This window comes from Semicossyphus pulcher, unplaced genomic scaffold (assembly GCF_022749685.1).
Source record: "Semicossyphus pulcher isolate SPU_LCO1_2020_fin unplaced genomic scaffold, fSemPul1.0.p SCAF_8, whole genome shotgun sequence".
In the NCBI taxonomy this organism is placed as follows: Eukaryota; Metazoa; Chordata; class Actinopteri; order Labriformes; family Labridae; genus Semicossyphus; species Semicossyphus pulcher.
Genome location: NW_027211759.1, coordinates 2,303,866 through 2,322,286, shown reverse-complemented (window position 1 = coordinate 2,322,286; position 18,421 = coordinate 2,303,866). Strand labels below are relative to the sequence as shown.

General features: G+C 45.4%; 2 protein-coding genes across 2 annotated transcripts in view; one reads left to right on the top strand and one right to left on the bottom strand.

Moving 5' to 3' along the window:
• The window catches only part of LOC138612619 (voltage-dependent calcium channel subunit alpha-2/delta-4-like), a 58,953-nt gene that overhangs the window by 24,819 nt on the left and 15,713 nt on the right, over positions 1-18,421 (top strand). The window contains exons 20-28 of the mRNA XM_069685980.1: positions 63-124; positions 469-536; positions 811-856; positions 2,024-2,121; positions 2,272-2,362; positions 2,493-2,585; positions 3,008-3,129; positions 3,228-3,296; positions 17,788-17,849. Of these exons, the coding sequence (XP_069542081.1) occupies positions 63-124; positions 469-536; positions 811-856; positions 2,024-2,121; positions 2,272-2,362; positions 2,493-2,585; positions 3,008-3,129; positions 3,228-3,296; positions 17,788-17,849 (711 nt within the window). The remainder of the gene's footprint in view (positions 1-62; positions 125-468; positions 537-810; positions 857-2,023; positions 2,122-2,271; positions 2,363-2,492; positions 2,586-3,007; positions 3,130-3,227; positions 3,297-17,787; positions 17,850-18,421) is intronic.
• LOC138612601 (leucine-rich repeat and transmembrane domain-containing protein 2-like) lies at positions 5,389-13,210 on the bottom strand. Its single transcript, XM_069685960.1, has 5 exons — positions 13,148-13,210; positions 7,191-7,216; positions 7,074-7,141; positions 6,195-6,878; positions 5,389-5,870 (listed from the first exon to the last, which is right to left on the bottom strand). The coding sequence occupies exons 1-5, from the start codon at positions 13,208-13,210 to the stop codon at positions 5,389-5,391; spliced, it is 1,323 nt and encodes a 440-aa protein (XP_069542061.1).

The window sequence follows — 18,421 nt, the reverse complement described above, 5'->3', positions numbered from 1 at the left end:
GTAATGTCAGTGATAATGACTGACAGCACAGATCATAACGATGTTCCCCCCTCCTCCTACAGAAACGGCCTCTGTTCCTCGTCAATGACTACTTCTACACAAACATTGACGACACACCTTTCAGGTAAATCTGCGCAGTTATCTTCTGTATTTTAGAACTGATTTAAAGGAGCCTTTAAGATGCTGAGAAGATGTTTTACTGAATATATGTCTGCCTAATACTGTTTGTTGTTGCCTCTGGGACATCATGTAATTAATAGACCCCCACAAACCCAGCCTACCCGGTTATCTGATATCAACTTCATACATCCAGTATCATCTGGGCTCTATCATCATTCTTCAGTACATTTAAACAAAGGACACTGTCCTAAAACTGTGCTGTCATTTTCACTGTTGATACATTCAGTTATGTTAAATGTGACCACTAGAGGGCAGCATCACACTCCCTCTCCTCCTGTGTCTCTGCAGCTTCGGCATGGCGCTGACAAGTGGCCACGGGAGGCTCATGTTTGTGGGAAACGTGTCTGTGGAGGAAGGTAGGATTTCCCACAATTCCCTGCTGCACAAACCTCAAATCCACTGCTGCATCTGAAGCTGTGGATGGTTAGAAAAACACAAATCAGAATGTGAATCAGCCTGAGAATGTGTGGAGGAACACTGAGCTAAACATGAGGAGTACATCACTCAAGTTATACTGTTTATTTATGCATATAAAAATCTAACTCGTACACAAAACTCTTAAATAGAAGTCAAAGGAAGTAAATCTGTTTGTATTACGACTGACTTCAGTGTTTGTTCCTCCCTCTGCAGGCCTGCATGATCTCACCTCCCCAGACCTCAGCATCGCCTCCGAGTGGTACGTCTGAAACTATTAACCCTCAGTTTCTAAAATGGACTAATGTTTTAAAGGGAATCCTGGATTTTCCATAGAAGATTTCTGTTTTTGAATTTGCTCACTTAGATTGCTTCAGCAAGTGCGTCCACTAAAAGTTCTTGTTGTTTCCACTGACAGGCTCAGAGTATTATTCTAAGTGTGTGACAACATGACAGAAAGGATCCCTACAGAGATAGACCTTTTTGTTACAGAGGAAGATGATTGTTTTAACCACACACAGACGTTACATCGCTCTCTGCACACACACCAGACTCCATTGACAAAAACAGTAATTTTACCTTGTAAGTTACTTGCGAGATATTCATCTACTGCTGCCTCGATCGGCTTGTTTGTCTGTGTTATTGTTTGACTTTTTAAAGTCATAAGTTTGGATTTAACACAATATTTGTGTAACACACAAAATCCCCAAAAATTAACTGAACAAGGCCGTGGTTGATGAGCGACTGCGTTTTGCAAGGTTAAATTATTGTTTTTTTCAATGGAGTCTGGTGTGTTTGCAGAGAGCGATGTAACGTCTGCTTGTGGTTAAAACAATCATCTTCCTCTGTAACAAAAAGGTCTATCTCTGTAGGGATCCTTTCTGTCATGTTGTCACACACTTAGAATAACAATCTGAGCCTGTCAGTGGAAACATCAAGAACTTTTAGTGGACAGACTTGCTCTGAAAGATTACGTTGCAGCCGTCTAAAACAATCAACTGGTGAAACTCTGAAACGTTCTGTACCTGTTGGACATTTAGACCCGTAATAAGTCAAAATAGGACTCTGATTTTAAAATACCAGAATAACCCTCATTAGATTGATCTCAGACATTTCTTTTGTGTCTTCTGCACATAAAGCTGATTAAATAGATCATAAAAGGAAAAATACTGTCCTGTTATTGTACCATCAAATACGAGGTGACTGTGGAAATAGTCAGCAGTGAGAGCAGCAGCAGCAGAAGGTCAATCAGTCGACTTCAATCATTTATATGTAGCAGGAGTCTAAGTAATGAAAGAAGACGAAAGCCACGTGTACAGAGAAAAAGAATACAGTGTTTTCACTTCCTTAACATAAAATATGTTTTCTACCAAGAATCATGTGAAAACAAATCAAAGTTCCACCAGTACTCAGGTTTTATTTTCCTCAGGACGTACTGTGAGACGGACATCGACCCCGCCCACAGGAAGTACTCGCAGCTTCAGGCCGCCATCCGCTACCTGCTGGGGAAGGAACCCGACCTGGAGTGTAGGTCCTTCACTCTAAAATAAAACACCTTCACACTTTTTTATTTCCTCCTTTTTATTTTTCAACTGTTTTTTTAATGCCGTTAAAATATTTTGATGAGTTTTTAATGTAAAAGTCACCTTTGTTTGGCCGTACCTGTCCGTTGCCTAGGTGACGAGGTGTTGCTGCAGCAGACGCTGTTTGACGCTGTGGTAACGGCTCCGCTAGAGGCCTACTGGAACGCCCTGATGCTCAACGACAGGTGAGAATTCCAGACGTATACATTTTATACCTGATAAGTAAAAGTGGTAGTTGTTTGTTTTGGTCTGTATTTCATAGACAAAGAAGTCGTTTATTAAATAAAGGGTTTGTGTGTTTGTGTGTGTTTGCAGGGTGGAGCCAGGGATCGAGACGGCCTTCCTCGGTACTCGTGCCGGCCTGATGAGGATCATGAGATACGCAGGAGTGGAGACCAGAGTGGCAAAGTAAGACTCAAACCCGGCTGTGTGCAGGAAGTGTTGTTCAGCTCGCAGTTTGTCTCAGAGGAGAGAGAGGGACTCAACTTTATTAACATCTGACTCAGCAAAAAGAAACTGGTTAAGCAGCTCGTTGGACAGATTCAACCAGCCGGATGAGCTTTCCTTTGGTTCATTGTTATCAGAATTATGATTATTTGCGCTGCCTCTCATGTATTAAAGGACTGCAGCTTTGGTAGTAGTCTACTGATGGAACCAAAGATTTATCAAGTAATCAGATGAGAAATGCCTTGCATTTGTAGAGAGCATAGTAAATATGGAGAAAAAAACAAACAAAATAAGGCTCTGCATGATGTCTGTAAACTGAGGGAGCGATATGAAGGCTGGATCCTTTCTGTGATGTTCTGTGAAGTCTAACGTCCTCTCGACAGGAGGTTCCTGACTGCGTCTGATAAAGACAACCTGTTCACCATCGATCACTTTCCCCTGTGGTACCGCCTGGCCGTGGAAAACACTCCTGGAAGCTTCTACTACTACCCCATCAACGATAAAGGTCCGTCTCTGCAGCCCTCAACATTTCCTTCTTCTACTTCATCACATACAGTATCTCCCCAACCAGCTTAACCTGAAGTAAACCTTCTCTCTCTTCAGGAGTGAAGTACATTGTGGCGACGACTTCAGTGACGGTGTCTTCTGAGGGGAGGACGGCCATGGCCGGAGGTGAGTCGGTCAAAACACTCAAGCTGTGAAATCTTTAATAATCTCGCAGCTGTGTTGTTTAACTCATCTCTGGGACATCTCGGAAATGTTCTGGCTGTCTTCCATCGACTTTGGTCATATTTAGAGATTCCTTATCGGACAACTTTTCAAACAGAAACAGATCAAAGTCTCTAAGACCGGAGATATACCTGCTTTGTAACCTTGTGTTAGCGTACACACCCGTCTGCCACGTGAACGTAACTGTTCACATACTTGTCTCTGCACTATGTGTGTTACTGGAGGATACCTCTAGAGGGTGCACCAGAGAGCTCAGGCCGTTCGAGCTACTGTATGTGCGGGATGTAAACAACATGGAGACACTCGAGGAGGTAACTGTGATGTTCATTCTGAGATCACAGCAGAAACAGCTTCTGTGTGTTCGGTGGGCAGAACACACCGTCTGCACCGTCCCCGCTCCGTCTCTCCAACATGTTCCTCCGTGCACGGACGTAACGGTCCGCAGGCTTTGCAGGTTTCCACGTCAACTTCTAAAACAGAACTTATCTGTCTGCAGCTGTTTGACAGGCATGTTTGTCTCTGTGCAGTGGCAGCGACACATCGTACAGATGTGGATCATTGTGGACTTGGTCTATCAGCTTGTCTTCAGAACTTTCTGCCATTGTTGTCCCTGCTGCTGTGTTGACCCTGTCACACCCCCTCTGCCTCTACACTGCCCCTACAGGTCATGTGCAGACTGCAGCTTATGTACTCGTCATTATGGACACCTTGGTGGTTAATGCGTACATCCTTTCTTCTGCTTATCTGGATCCCTGCCGTTGGTTCAGAGTGCTAATTGATGAAACGCTCCTGTGGGCTGTATAAGAGGGAAGAAACAACCACATCTTGTTGTGGGTTGACGGACTTTAGAAGAGAAATACGATCGTGTTGTTTGTTTGTCTTAATCCCAGAACAAATCACCGTTTCATTTCTTTCTCTTTTATTTCATCTTGTGAGCTTGTTAACTTTGAGCTGTTAAACAGTTTGTTAAATGAGGCTGTTTGTGACAAAGGCTGAATATTTAGTCATGTGAACTTCGTTGTTGTCTTGTTCTGTAGATTTCAAATCATGGTGTTTATTTGAAGAAGAAAAAAACCAGTTTAGATAAATATAGAGTTTATTATCTCCAGCATGATTAACAGTCCTTGAGTTGAATTTGAGACGTTTCATGTGCTTCTCACAGAAAATACGGACAAAATAAATTAAAACACACAGAAGTTACAGAGCACTGATGTCCTCACACGTGTGCACTCAGCATCTCATACTTTGCTATACTGGGAATAACTGTTGTCTTAAGCGTTTGTTAAAGAGCTTGAGAGTTTGTTTGTGCTGGGTTGAAAGCTGTTGTAGCTCAAAGCCTGTCCTGTAGGTGGCAGTACAGCTGTAGTATTGTTTGAATGCAGTTTACCTCAGTGATGAAGCTAAAAGCAGCATTTCCCTGAAAGCAGCAGGACTCTAACGGCGTCTAAAGTGTGTGTGATTTGGAGGGAATTCAAGAGGGCATCCACCTTACAGACGTACAAAGAGTTATTTCTTAAATAAGGAAGTGAATGAGAACATAAAACACATAACTGAAGAAGACAAACACAGAATGTGTGCAGCAAACGACAGGAGAGATGTCACATTTCACACGTTTACAGACATTTTGTGGAGCTTGTGCTTGTTGGGCTCAGATACGAAGACAGACGACGGCTCGAACAGAAAGGTAGTTTCATATTTCTAAAGAAGACACAACATCACAGATGAAGGGAAGTCAAGGTGCAGAAGTGCCAAACAGCAGCTTCACAGGAGTTTAAGAGCTGGCTGTGAGATGCAGCGCGGGGAATAACAATTCACAGAGCATCCATACATTAAAAGAAGTGCCGCAGCATTCCAGTTTCACTGAATCTAGTCTGGTCCATTAGCTGTACAATCAGTCCCCGCCCAGAGATTCTCAGCACAATCACCGAGCTGCAGGGATCCCCTCTCCAGACGTTGTCTCATCAGTGATGAGAGCTGAGGAGCAGAAGCAGCCAGAGCGTCCCAGAAGGATCTAAAATCAGTAAAAAGCAGCGGGTCAGAAGCTGCTGATTCGATACCCGTGCACGATGCCGCAGGCCTCTTTGGGCGGCGACTCCTCTGGCGAGGTCGGGGATGACATTTGTCCGTCCTCAACGTCTGTGTCAGCTCCGGTGTCAGACATCAGAGGCTGACCGCGGCTCTTCATCTCCCTTTGGTACCGCGCCATCAGGGAGGCGTAGACGCAGCCGTACGTCGCTGCAACCACCATCATGACGCACACCGTGCCACAAATCACACCCGCGACTATTTGTGTTCCGTGTGCTCGTCGGACACTGACAGGCCGGTAGCGCTGGCGAACACATTCATCGTTGCTGCTGATCCGGCCGGGCGGGCAGGGAGGCCGGGTGGCGTAACCCGGCGCGCCCTCCTTGGTCGGACTCTGCAGGCAGTAGTTGAACATCTCTGCTGGCACGCTGCGGATGTCCCTGCCCTTCAGATCCCCCGGGAGACTGCACTGCATCGCATCTACCTGTCCATCTATAAAAGACATGAAGAGGGGAATCAGAAAAAGAGAGGGAGGGAAGAGATGAAGGAGAGTAAAGGAGGAAGAAGCAAACAGGGAGAGACAGGGGAGGATTGAAAGAGATGGAGGTCATTATATTCTTAGATGTCTTTGCTCAGCACACATCCATCCTGCAGAGCCGAGATTAATTGCTTCGATTAGACAGCTTTTGAAGTACAGACTCAAAATACAAAGCGATTTGCTCCAGTACAATCTTAAAGGGCTCTAAGCCGACTGCCAAGTACTATCAACTTCAGACTGTTTGAGATTTGGAGAGGCCTGCTAACAGCTCTGCTCACCCCTGTAAATCAACCACTCCATCCAGTGTTTAAAGTCCCTCAGCTTGCAGTCGCACTCCCAGGGATTCCCAGCCAGCTGGAGCTGCTGTAGCGCCACCAGGGGCTCAAAGGTGACTCTGTCCAGGGCCACCAGCCGGTTGCTGGACAAGGACAGCCAGGACAGTCTCAGAAGTGCATCCAGCAAGCCTTTGGGCAGCCACAGGAGGCCGTTGGAGGACAGGTCGAGGCCTCGCAGCCGCCACAGCCCCTGAAAGACCTCCCTGCTCAGACCAACGCTCCCTTGACTGGCATTCAAACCCTGTGCAACCTCTGTGCTGTTGTTAGGGTCAGAGGTCACCAGGCGAACCCCGAGGTAGTTAGCAGAGAGATTAAGCCAGCGTAGGCCGCTCAGGCCTGAGAAAGCTCCAGGCTGCAGGGTTGAGAAGTGGTTCTGGGAAAGATCCAGGAGCTCCAGGCTGCTCAGGTTGGACAGGTCAGTCGGGCCCAGGGAGGACAGGTTGTTCTGGGGCAGACGGAGGTTTAGACAGTCGTGGTCCAGCAGTGCTAGGATGGGCGTCAGAGAGACCAGGCCGACAGCAGAGCAGTCAGTGGTGTTACCATAACAGTTGCAGACTCCAGGACAGCCGTGGACCGAGCCCAGTAATCCCAGTAGAACCACCACCAGACTGGACAGGGCCGACCAGACTGAAAGAGGAACAAACAGGACATGGAATCATTCCGTCATACAGATGGTTCTCCGTCTGCTCCGTTACCTCTGTTGGGATCTTCATGAATGATCTCAAACTATCCTGTACATATTGTTTGTTCTAGATATTAAGTGGATTAAAGCATCAGTTCCATTTCTACTGAGCGGTGGATGAAGCGTCTGCCTCGACTCACCCAGACTCTCCAGGTGACTTCGTCCATGCTGGTCCAGGTTCTTCTTCATGTCTGTCACCTCGGCTCTGCTGCAGCTTTAGGAACTCATCTGGCTTTCTTTGCTCTCTGTCGGCTCACACCAACGTCCAGCTGAGGAGAGAGTCCTGGAAAACAGAAAACGGAGATTTTAGTTATTAGTTATTTATATATTGAAGTAAAAAGTTCAGCTGGTTTCAAGTGTTTTCTTCCCCTCATCATTTGTTCTTTATGATTTCTCTTCTTGATAATTTGATGATACTATAGCTTTATGTCACGGCCGTGAGTTTTCAGACAGAATTGATGGCATTTGAGTTTAACTGATGGCTCCATGTTTACCAGTACCCATTGGCCTCGTGGCCGCTCTGAAGCCGGACATTTCTGAATCAGATAAAGTTCAGTCAGGAACGCTCTCGTCCTAGAGCTCTGAGGTCGCTCCATGGGTTAGCCGCGCAGCATGCTCGATGTTCCCTTTGCATACCGAGATGTTCTCTGGTCTTATGGACTTCCTGTAAATGCTAGTGGTGCTACAGCGGTTTAAGATCGCTCTGCTTGTGCCATATTTGCCAGTAGTACTGTGATTCCCTGAGAAACAAAGATGGATGTAACTGCAACTGGACTTGTTGGCATCGGACCATGAGGCGTATTTTTACCCTGTGACCTGGATACACTTTGAGCGGGACATTTTACGGCTGGACGTCACCAGCGTACCGTAAAGGATCTTCCTTTCTCTTTCAGCTTTTTACTTTCATTCATCTCGTTGGTATCGAGTAAAAGATTTACTCATTCACACTCCGTGCTTTGCACTTTCCATCAGGACCACAGATTCAAACTGAAGCCTGTTTGTGAAACCTCTCAGCCACCGCGAAGAGTGCAACTGGATCCGGCAGATTAAGTGGAGTGTTTCGTGTGTACTGATTAAAAAACATCAACAGCTTAGCTTCCCGCCGAGCCCATCTACAGTATATTGGCATTACGAGCCGGAGCCGCGCTGTATTTCACAGCCTTTCGCTCGTCCTCAATCCTTTTCATTCTTCTTCCTCGCTCAGAGAACACACAAGGAGCTTCATGATGAAGAGAAATAATCCTCCGTGTTTTCATCCAGCAACACCAACACCGGAGGAAAAGTCAATGCCAACTTCTTCTTCTGAACGCCCACTCGCTGTTCCTTTATGCTGCAGATACAGTACGGCGTCAGCATTGTTTCACACACACAATCAAGGGGAATGTTTGTATTTTCTGATGATCATTCATTTTTATTTCCCTCATTTGCTTCCCCTTCATATCTCCGGCAGTTTGGGGCACTCGGATATGCAGAGCAGAGTGTGCACGAGAGATAAAGCTGCAGAGGAAGAGAAAAGTGCTGTCACTCCATCACGCATCTGTAGCTGCTATAAAGAGCGAGAGAAACGCTGCCTCAAGGTCTTTCTTTTGTTGCAGGTCTTTCTTTTGTTAAGTTGGCACAATGATGCCAGTCACTCTGCTGCGGCCTGCGTGAGGCAGGAAGGTGCCTCCAGGCCACTACTGACATTAGCAAACAGGAGAAATGACAATGCAGGTGGAGGACGGGGAAGCTAACGCGACCCAAATCATCAAGAGAGCAGAAATTAGAACTGCGACTCAGATCCTTATTCCCAAGATGAACACAAGCAAATCCTCTACATATGTATAAAGCATAGCGTGCAGCACAGCTGCCTGAGACTGAAGAAAGACCCCAAGTCTGTGTCATTTTACACTGAGCTAGCCGGAGCTAAATGAGTCTCAAAAGGACCCAGTGTTGATCGATTACAATGTTTTTGAAAGCCGAATTATCCGCGGCGGTCTCCTCCTCTTCAAAACAAACAGACATGTTGTTTAAAACCAGTAAAAGCTGTGAAAAAAGCGGTGAAGTTAAAAATCAGTGTTTCTCAGAGGCTCTTTGGTTCGAGGGTATTTCAGGGGCCTAGAGACGATCTGCTGCCAACTTTTCCTCAGCTTGTTTCTCTCAAAATGTTCAGACATTCAGTGACTTAAATCCTTCATCCGATTAAAAGAAAGACAATAAAAATCTAAAAAGTGACATTAAAGTGAAATAAATCATCACGAAAGTCGTCAGTTTGAGCTCCTTTAATGTCCAGTAAACAATGTAGGATAACTGCCTGTTGTTGCGTTTGTTCCCGGTGTGTAACAGGCGCTAAGAGGGGCTGTGAGCGGCACAAATCCAAGCCCTAAAGTGAAGAAAGTACTGATGCTAAGAGCATCTGCAGGGTAAAACTTTAACAGCAGATGAACGACATGATTGGTTGTGTTTAAATCTTAATCTAAATAATAACTCTCCTCTTAAGTCAGCCAGGCAGAAGCTGTGCATGCACAGGTGCTGCTGAACGAGGTTGGTGTGGCTCTTTTCTCTTGACCTGTATGGATTTACTTATCATATAAACACATTGATTTCTAATCCGCCTCCGAGCGAGAGGCTTGCTTGACCTGCAGGCTCCTCTGCAAGAGTTACCCTTAACATGCTTCTTTGTCGATCTGCAGACAATCTTTGAGTTCCTTTGCAGAAATACAAGATTGATTTGTTAATTTGCACAAAACATCTGAAAGGTTTTTCGATGTCAAAGTGAAATAGAACCTCTGTTTCAGTTATTGATCAGTCAGAACCTGAGCAAAGCGAACAGTGAACGTGTTTGAGTCTAAATCGGACGCCTGTGTGGGATGTTTCTTAAAGCACAGAAACAGAAACCTTTCTTGTCCCTAATGTACAAACACTTGTTGGCATGTTTCAGGTCCAGAGTTGGTGCAGATTTTTCCACTGACATACTGTGAATGAAAATTGGAAAACAGAAATCTGCAGGCTTCAGAGAGACGTCGACTGACAGCTGTCAGTCACAGCAGCCTGTAAGAGGATGAGCGGGGTCTTTATCAGAGGAGAGAGTGTCCTGTGGAGAGGCTGACCTCTGACCCTCCTCCCTGTCTGATAGTTGTAACGACAGATGGACGTTGAATCACGTTACACGTTGTGGAAACATCAGGAAGGATTTACAGAAACACAAGAATGATCCTTACGTAATCCTGCAGACACTGAAGAGGAATAAAACCACTGTGACGTCTACGTTTCCACACTTTGGCAGTAATGTGCAGCCATCAAACACTCCTCTCACCCACTGCTGCATGCACACACACCATTAAACGTACACTTCCGGACGAGCAGCCAAACAAAGCAAACATGGAGGACGAGACGTCGTCTTCTGTTTATCAAAGCTGAAGTCGCTTTCCCCTCTTCACCGTCTCTCCTCCTTCGTTTGCGTCTCTGAGTGTCCTCTCGTCTCTCTGTTCCTCCGCGTCACTTTCTTTGGACTCGTGACTTTTAAGGACGCCGCAGAGAGCACGGACGCTGCTGGGTGTAGGTCGAGAAGATGTCAGATTCACCTAAACTCAAACTTTACCCAGTAGGTGTATCGGGGAAATATAAAGTCTACCCACGGTTTGAGGACGAGGAAAGTTAAGGAGTTGTATCTTGTGAACACATCACTCTAAGGAGGTTGACTAACTTCCTTAAATCCTGAAACTAGTCTTTAAAGATTGCGAGGAAATAACAGCACGGTCACCAGGGCAGGGCACGTTTTACTTTGTGATGCAGGTGCTGATTCAAAGCCTTCAGGTCCTCTTCTCTGATCCAGACTGAAACATGTCAGAGGCATTGCCATGAAGTTTGCTTCTCCAGAAGACATCGTTGATCCGCTGGCTGCACCTAATTTACCTGTAAAATATGTCTTTGGTTTCGTCAGACGTTGATTTTTCTGGGAGGCATTGAATCAGCTTGTCAAAAGCACCACCAGCCAGATTAGGCTCGGCCGCACAGGTCGCAGATTAACGCTGTGTTTTAGATCCCTGAGCAGAGACAGACGCCTGTTTGAGAGCCCAGATGGTGGCGGAACAACAGATCCAGTCCCCCCCCTGCTCCCTGTTTTTACTGCTGTGTCATCATTCTACATCTGCTGTTTAGATGGGAGTGTCGCTTCAGCACACCTGTAGTAAACACACAGGAAATGCTGCACTTATGAGCTGATAGACTCGTAATCCCCGAGCTTCAGAGGTAGGCAGCGGTTACAAACTAAGACTTCCTCCTCTGTGCGCTGCCTTGTTTACAGTCCAGTTAGCAACTTGAGAAGCGAGGACGGAGCACTGTAGTTGGCCTTTTCCTCCTCTGTGTTACAGCAGCAGCAGCAGCAGCCATGTTTTCCTGTGCTGGATTCTTATCTCCATTTAAAACTCTGCTGTTGCATTTTGTCATTGAAGTCCTGCCGTGTGTGACGCTCCTGCTTCATCTGCAGTGCATCGCTCCACTTTTCTGGGCTCTAACGTGGCGTCCTGCTGGCTGCTTAATGGCCTCTGACAGGCAGCCCCCCCCCCTCCCTCCCATGGCTGCACTTTTCCTTCAAACATCCTGAGAACGAGTCAGCTGAGTGTCCGGCTCAAAAGCCTGAGAGCACAAACACACTGCAGCATCCACACAGGGACAGGACGAGAAAGTAAACAATGAGCACGCACACACTGACTGCACGCCAGAACACACACACACACGCACACACAGGCTCACTCCTACATGCTTTTAGACTCTCTCCATTACAAGCATCAACATGCACATGCACAGAACATGGCCAAAAGTATGTGGACAGCAGAAGATGGCACCAACATGTGATCAGGGTAGAAGTGTCCTTCCAAACAATGGGCATTGATCGATTGATCGGTCGCTCTACAAACGCTTGGCTCCAGGGATTTGCTTCCGTTCAGGCTGCGTCCACACGTTTGTATGTCAGAGCTTTAGCTACGATAACACCCAGAGACTTCAGGAAACGCCGCCGACCAAGGGACAGAAATGGAGACTTTTGGAAACAGGTCATTTTAACGTGACCCTTGAACCAAGAGTTCCTACACAGAAGCTAAGCTTAGCACCGCCGCAGACGAGGCCACGAGTAACACGTACTTTAGCCACTTTAAGAAGTCCTACATTTGAAAGGTTCATAAAAGTATCCTCTAGTCCCCACCGTGAACGGCACTTTGTCGTTTCCATAGTATTTTCTTTTCTTTTACTTGTTGTCTCTTCTACAAACCGCCGACCCAAACAGCTGATCCGATACCGTGCGCTGCGTGCGTAGGTATACAGGGCTGATGTGCAGAGTGAGACATAGTGCTGAGGGAAAGGGCTGTCTGACGTCAACGTGACGCAGTGACAAAAACTAAAACACAGCGTGCACTTAAACTGACATGTTTGTTTATATGTCTCTTTAAGTGGCTAAAGTACGTGGTACTCCTGACCCCGTGCTTAGCTTAGTTTCTGTGTAGGAACTCCTGCCGGCTTCTCCTAATGTCCTACAACCACACTCCAAACAAACCCGAACTGTCCCTTTAAATCCTGCATTTTATGATGCTACCACTGCATACATGCACAGGAGGCGAGCTAGCATAGAGCGACATGCTGTCGCTGTTTAGTGTGAGAGAACCAGAGCCTGTTAACACCAGCATGCACATGTTCACTGCATGTTACCGGTCATGTGATGTGCATCTTTAGGCTCTTTAGTACGCACAGGGATTAGTTTTGAGTTGATGCTGAAACACGTCTCTGGATGGAAACATTTTAACTTTTTAAATGAATAACGTAGTCGTGTTGATGAAGCTTTAAACACCAGATTATTTGCGAGGTTGAACACAGATTTTGGGGGATCATGTCTGGTTCAAAGTCGGGTTTGAGTGCAGGACAGTTCAGTTGTTGTGTGTGTAAGTGCAGCTACAGAAGACTGATCTGCAGCTGTTTTGAAAATCTGTGACTAGTTAAAGTATTTTTTAAACAAGTTTTGAACTGTTGGTCGAACAGAACAAGAAATGTCGCTTCATTTAAACAAAGGTCCAGATGAGGAAACTAAAGTGCACTAAAGTATGTTTCCAGGAGTGTCCGCTTACTTCTGGCCTAGTGTCCACGCACACACATAAAGGTGCAGCTCAAAAACAAACACACACTCACTTTCAAAGACACATGCTCTTCACTGTGCATTCAGTATCTACACACGCACGCCGCTCACCATCTGCTCTGCTGCTTCAGCCTCCGAACAGAGAAAACAGAAGCTGCTCTTCTGCTGCTTCATCTGCAGCCGCCACAACAGAAGCCGGAAAATCAGGAAAAAACACAATCTGGATTTGTCTTTTGAAAAAATCACAGCCCAGAAACCGGACTTGTCTTCAAGGACAGAGACTGGTTTCAGATTCATTCGTCTCTGAACCAGAACCCGAGAGCGTCTTCAGACCAGGAACCCGGAGCTGGACGGGAGTTTTATTCCGCTGCTCGTCCTCCTCCTCTTCATCCTCATCGCTGCTCTCTCAGCTCCCTCTGATCGTCTCAGAGCTCCGTCCAACACACACCCAGCCTCCGACTGAGGGCGAGCGAGCCTCTGTGTGTGTTTAAAAGAGAGAGAGAGAGAGAGAGAGAGAGAGAGAGAGAGAGAGAGAGACAGAGCTAGAGAAGCCACATGCTGCCGCTGAGCTGCCTCTAATGGTGTGTGAGTGTGTGTGTGTGTGCGTGTGTGTATGTGTGCGTGTGTTTGTGTGTGTGTGTGTGTGTGTGTGTGTGTGTGTGTGTGCGTGTGTGCGTGTGTGTATGTGTGTTCAGGAGCACTCATCCTCTGTGTTGTACTGACTGTGTAAAGGCTTTAAAGCGGTTTGACAGAAATAGTAACAGCAGAGTGTGCTGCTGCTGCAGGCAGAGCTCTGAATGAATGGACAGAGAGAGAGAGAGACAGACAGAGAGGGAGAGAGAGACAGAGAGAGACTGTATAATGTAACGTTTCTTTGCATGAGAACAAAACAAACAACACATGCAGAAAGAGCAAATCTGAATGTAAAACTTTATGAGAGAACTAAAAGTTTAGTGAGGGAATAACTGAGAGAGAAGAAGGCTCACTTTCTCATAGACTTCTATACAATCTGACTTCTTCTTGCAACCACTGGAGGCACCCCCTGCTGGACATTAGGAAGAATGCATGTATAAGACACTTCTGCATGTGGCCTCACTTTTGAAACTAAATGACACATGCACGTCTTATTCAGTGTGCAGGAGCATGCAGCAACGTCAGAGACAATGAAGAGCGTAAAATAGCAAGACCCCTAAAAAAGGCTCCTGTTAGGTGGAACTAGAATGTGAGTCAACACACTTTTAATAGAAGAAATATGAATTAAATAAACACAAGAAATACTGTGTAAAAAATGCTGGTAGAAAATTGGACCGTAAAGTTTTAATGTTCTCGTTTTTTGCAGCTTAAAAAGATTTTATTTCAAAGAGATAATTGTAAATTGTAAAGAGACACTCCTCCTGAGAGCGTGCACACATGAAATATAACGCACATCAGGGTAAAAAGTGGAATAAAAGTGTTGGGTGTCCGGTCGTGGACCCGTCCTTGTTTGGGAGTGCAGACTGCAGCAGAAGCGTTGCAGCTGCAGCGCTGAAGGGCGGCGATAAGGACGCTGCTGACAGGAAGGAGGAAAAAACACAGAAATGAAATGAAACAGCCGAGCTGCAGACCACTGAGTCTGCAGAGACGATGATTTACAAGGAAGACGGAGGAGAGGGATGTCTTAAGAGGTTTAAAGGACCCAAAGGTCACAAGCACGAACACAAAAGCAGCATCACATTTCTTCCCTCTGATTCGACCTCCACCTGCCACACAGAGCTGCTAGACGTGTCCCACTTCAACACTCCACTCTATGAAAGACTGTTTAGCCTTTCATCATGCAAAAAGAGATAACTCACGAACATTAGCATCAAGGTCATCACCTAACAGCAAGTGTGTGTGTCTAAAACATGGAATAACGACAATCTAATCCCCCCTGCGCTCCTTTTATTAGACTGCGTGTAATGATGAATTCAACATTACAGAAGAAGCTCAAGCTCAGCGAACAATCCATTCTAGATCAAACATTTCAACTTCAGCATGAAAGCCATTCAGTGTTTAGATTTCCTGAATTCCCTGAATGCATCATAAATGATGGCTCCGCCCTCCGTCTCATGTTAAAGTAGTGTTCTTCTCCTCTTGAGGACAGACCTGACAAAGCTTCATGTTGTTCCTAATCTGCATCATGATGTTGTTCTTTCAGCAAACTGAAGAGCCGTTAATTAAAGTCGATCACAAGAAAATCTGTTTCTGTTTGGGCTTCATCCCGCTGCAGTAAGCCGGAGTGCAGCCTCTGTGTAACTTCCTGTTTACAGTGAGACTGAGACTCAGCACAGACAGGTGAACGGGCGCTCCTCCGGGGGATGGGACGAACCGAGAGATGACAGCGTTTATTTAGCAGACACATCTGGAGGGAGAATTTACCTTTGATCTGAACACACATTGCTTTAATTGCCATCAAGGTAACACAGTTAATTACAAGTACTCAGTCACACCTAAACTCCTACAAAGCACAAACACTGAGCAGCTGTTTTTCTGCTCTGCAGCATCACAAAGAATCTGCAGTCCGTGAAATGTTCAATAACCAGAAATGAGCTGAAATAAAAGCTTTTACAGCTGCTCTGCTTTCCAATAACACCAGTACACACGAGGCTCAACATGTCGCCTCGTATCATTCATTATTTTCTGTGTGTGTGTGTGTGTGTGGGTGTGTGCGTGTGTGTGTGACCAGCTGCCTGTATGAGGAAGAGTTTTCATTAGTGGAGTGACAAACACAGTTGCAGGTATTATGTTGGTCTGAGTGGAAACGACCCCCGCTGGTCCTCTAACGCTGCAGTCAGTGAGTGATGGGTCGAGGGCTGCTTTGGAGGAGCCGGGTCTTTGTATCTCAGCAGGCCGGTTGTGTTTTACGCTGTAATCAAGAAGAAGCAGGAAACAGAAACTGGATGTTTCAGGTTATTTGAGAATCTAAAAAAAAACATTAAAATGTAGTAAACGTTCCAAATAAGGACATAGTAACACGATGGTGACTGAGCCTATGGCCCACTGATGAAAGCCTTTGCATCTGCAGTATACAGTATTATTATGGGCTGGGTGTCTGTGGCGGCACCCAGTTAGTGACGCGTTTTCCATCAGCCAGCAGTGGTTGGTCTGCCAGAGAGGGTAGGCGGAGCTAAGCGGCTGCTTTTCCGCTCTCTGCAAGTGTTGCGAGTAAACAGTAATCTACTATGGCTGAACAAAGAAAGAAAAGATGGATGACTACAGATACAACTTCAACAAGAAGTGAAAATCCAAAGAAGAAGAAACAAACTCGACGCTCAGATGAAGCAAACAGTCTGAAAAGGAAAGCGACCATCAGCCAGGAAAATCAAGAGTTACAACCGGAGTGTGCTCCAGCAATTACCGTTTATCGCCATTAGGTGCCGCCAAAGAGAACGAAACTGTATCTTTAATCTGACTTTTTAATGTGTTTGTCAGACTTGTTTGATGCTGAGTAACCTTAAAAAGATGAATATGGCCTGAACAGCTGCATGCAAGATATCATGCTAACTCTTAAAGAAGTTAATGCCAAAGCTACATGTAGGAGGCGAAAAGCAGCCACTGTTTTAATTCTGTTTTCTTGCAGTATTCATGAGAGAAGTGATTTACCAACATAAACTCGTTTGGATGCTAGCGATACAAAAATAACATGTTTTAGCTCTGTTGTTCCTATTTTCAAACACATCACATATTTAACTTTTTGGATTCCCCCAAAGACACCGTTAACATGCTAACATTAGCTAGCATATTAACATGACAAAAGTTATGCTAATGCTTTGATTGGAGCCTTATTGTTCTCATATTTAAGACACACAAAGATGCTAACATTAGCTAGCATGCTATTCAACCCCACACAATAATGTAGGATGCTAATGATATTCTTATGCTTGGATGATAACTTTTTTTTTCAAATATTTTTCACCTCCAAAAAAATCCAATTAAGAGACATCAAAGATGCTACCATGAGCTAGCATGCTATTCAACCCCACACAATCATGCAGGACTCTCACAATATGCTAATGGATGGATGGTAGCAGAAAAGATGGAATGTTTGCTTAATTATTGACATTTTAAAATATCCATAAATCCAATTAAGACATACAAAAAGATGCTAACATTAGCTAGCATGCTAATGTAACCCCACATACTATAATAATGTAGGTTTGATGCTAATGAAATGCTAACTCTTGGTCTTGGTATTACCACTATGTCAATGCTGTAGGTGTTAGGCTCGTCTCTTTCCATCACTTACATGCAGCCGTCTTTCTAAGCTTTGATTGGACAACAGTTGTTTAGGGGAGGGGCTTAGAGAACTTGCAGTTGGTTTGTAGAGACATGGCAACACGTTCGCTGCCTCCAGCACTCATCGGGCTTCACACAGATTGTTAACAGATTATCAGCTTGCTCCTTAATGCTTGCTGTGGGAGCCACTTTGATGCTCAGAGTAATAAAGCTGCTGCAGTGCATTACAGAGGGACGGGGGTGTCATTACCCAGACTGCAGGGAACACACACACCATCAGGCTCATCAGTGTTTACATCCCTTCATTAGAGCCGGGACACGACAGAGGTGAACCCAGGGTCGAATTGATTTCCTGTCCTCCTCCTTCCCTCCACAAACACAGTGAAGTGTTCAGCGCTGCATCTGCAGAGTTCATCTTGTCCTGCGTCTTTCTCTAATGCTTCTGTGTGCGTGTGTGTGTGTGTGTGCGTGTGTGTGTGTGTGTTTTCTATGTTTAGCTATCGGGCTGCAGTTGTCCTTGGATTGGTTGGAAAAGACGATGTGGGCCATCGCCAAGCAGGTGAGAGGACGACTGCCACACATGTTGAGTGTCATTTTTGACTTTTTATTAAACCTTTGTTTATTTCTCAGTGGATGAAACCAACTGGAAGTTATCGATAACCTCGGGGGCAAACGTTTTGACATTGCTGTTAAGTTCTTGGTTCCACCGTCGTTGTTTTGGTATCTTAAACCTTGGTCCTATTTTTACATATTTTGGGGTCTAAATAACTTTCAGGTACAAAAAGTTCTGTAATGTCTCCAGTAGATGTGTTCATCCAGCAGCAGTGAAACAGGCTGTAATGGCTGCAACATAATCCTTGATGGGTCAAAGGTCGTCCACTAAAAGTTCTTGTTGTTTCCACTGACAGGCTCAGCTTGTTATTCTAAGTGTGTGACAACATGACAGAAAGGATCCCTACAGAGATAGACCTCTTACAGAGGAACTTTTATTCAGGCTCATTTCCATGTAGGATTCAGAGCAGCCATTACAGCCTGTTTTCTGTTGCACGCTGAAGCAACCTACTGGAGCAAATCCAAAACATGCAACAGAGCCTTAAACACCAATTTTAACTCGGACATTGTGCTTGGACT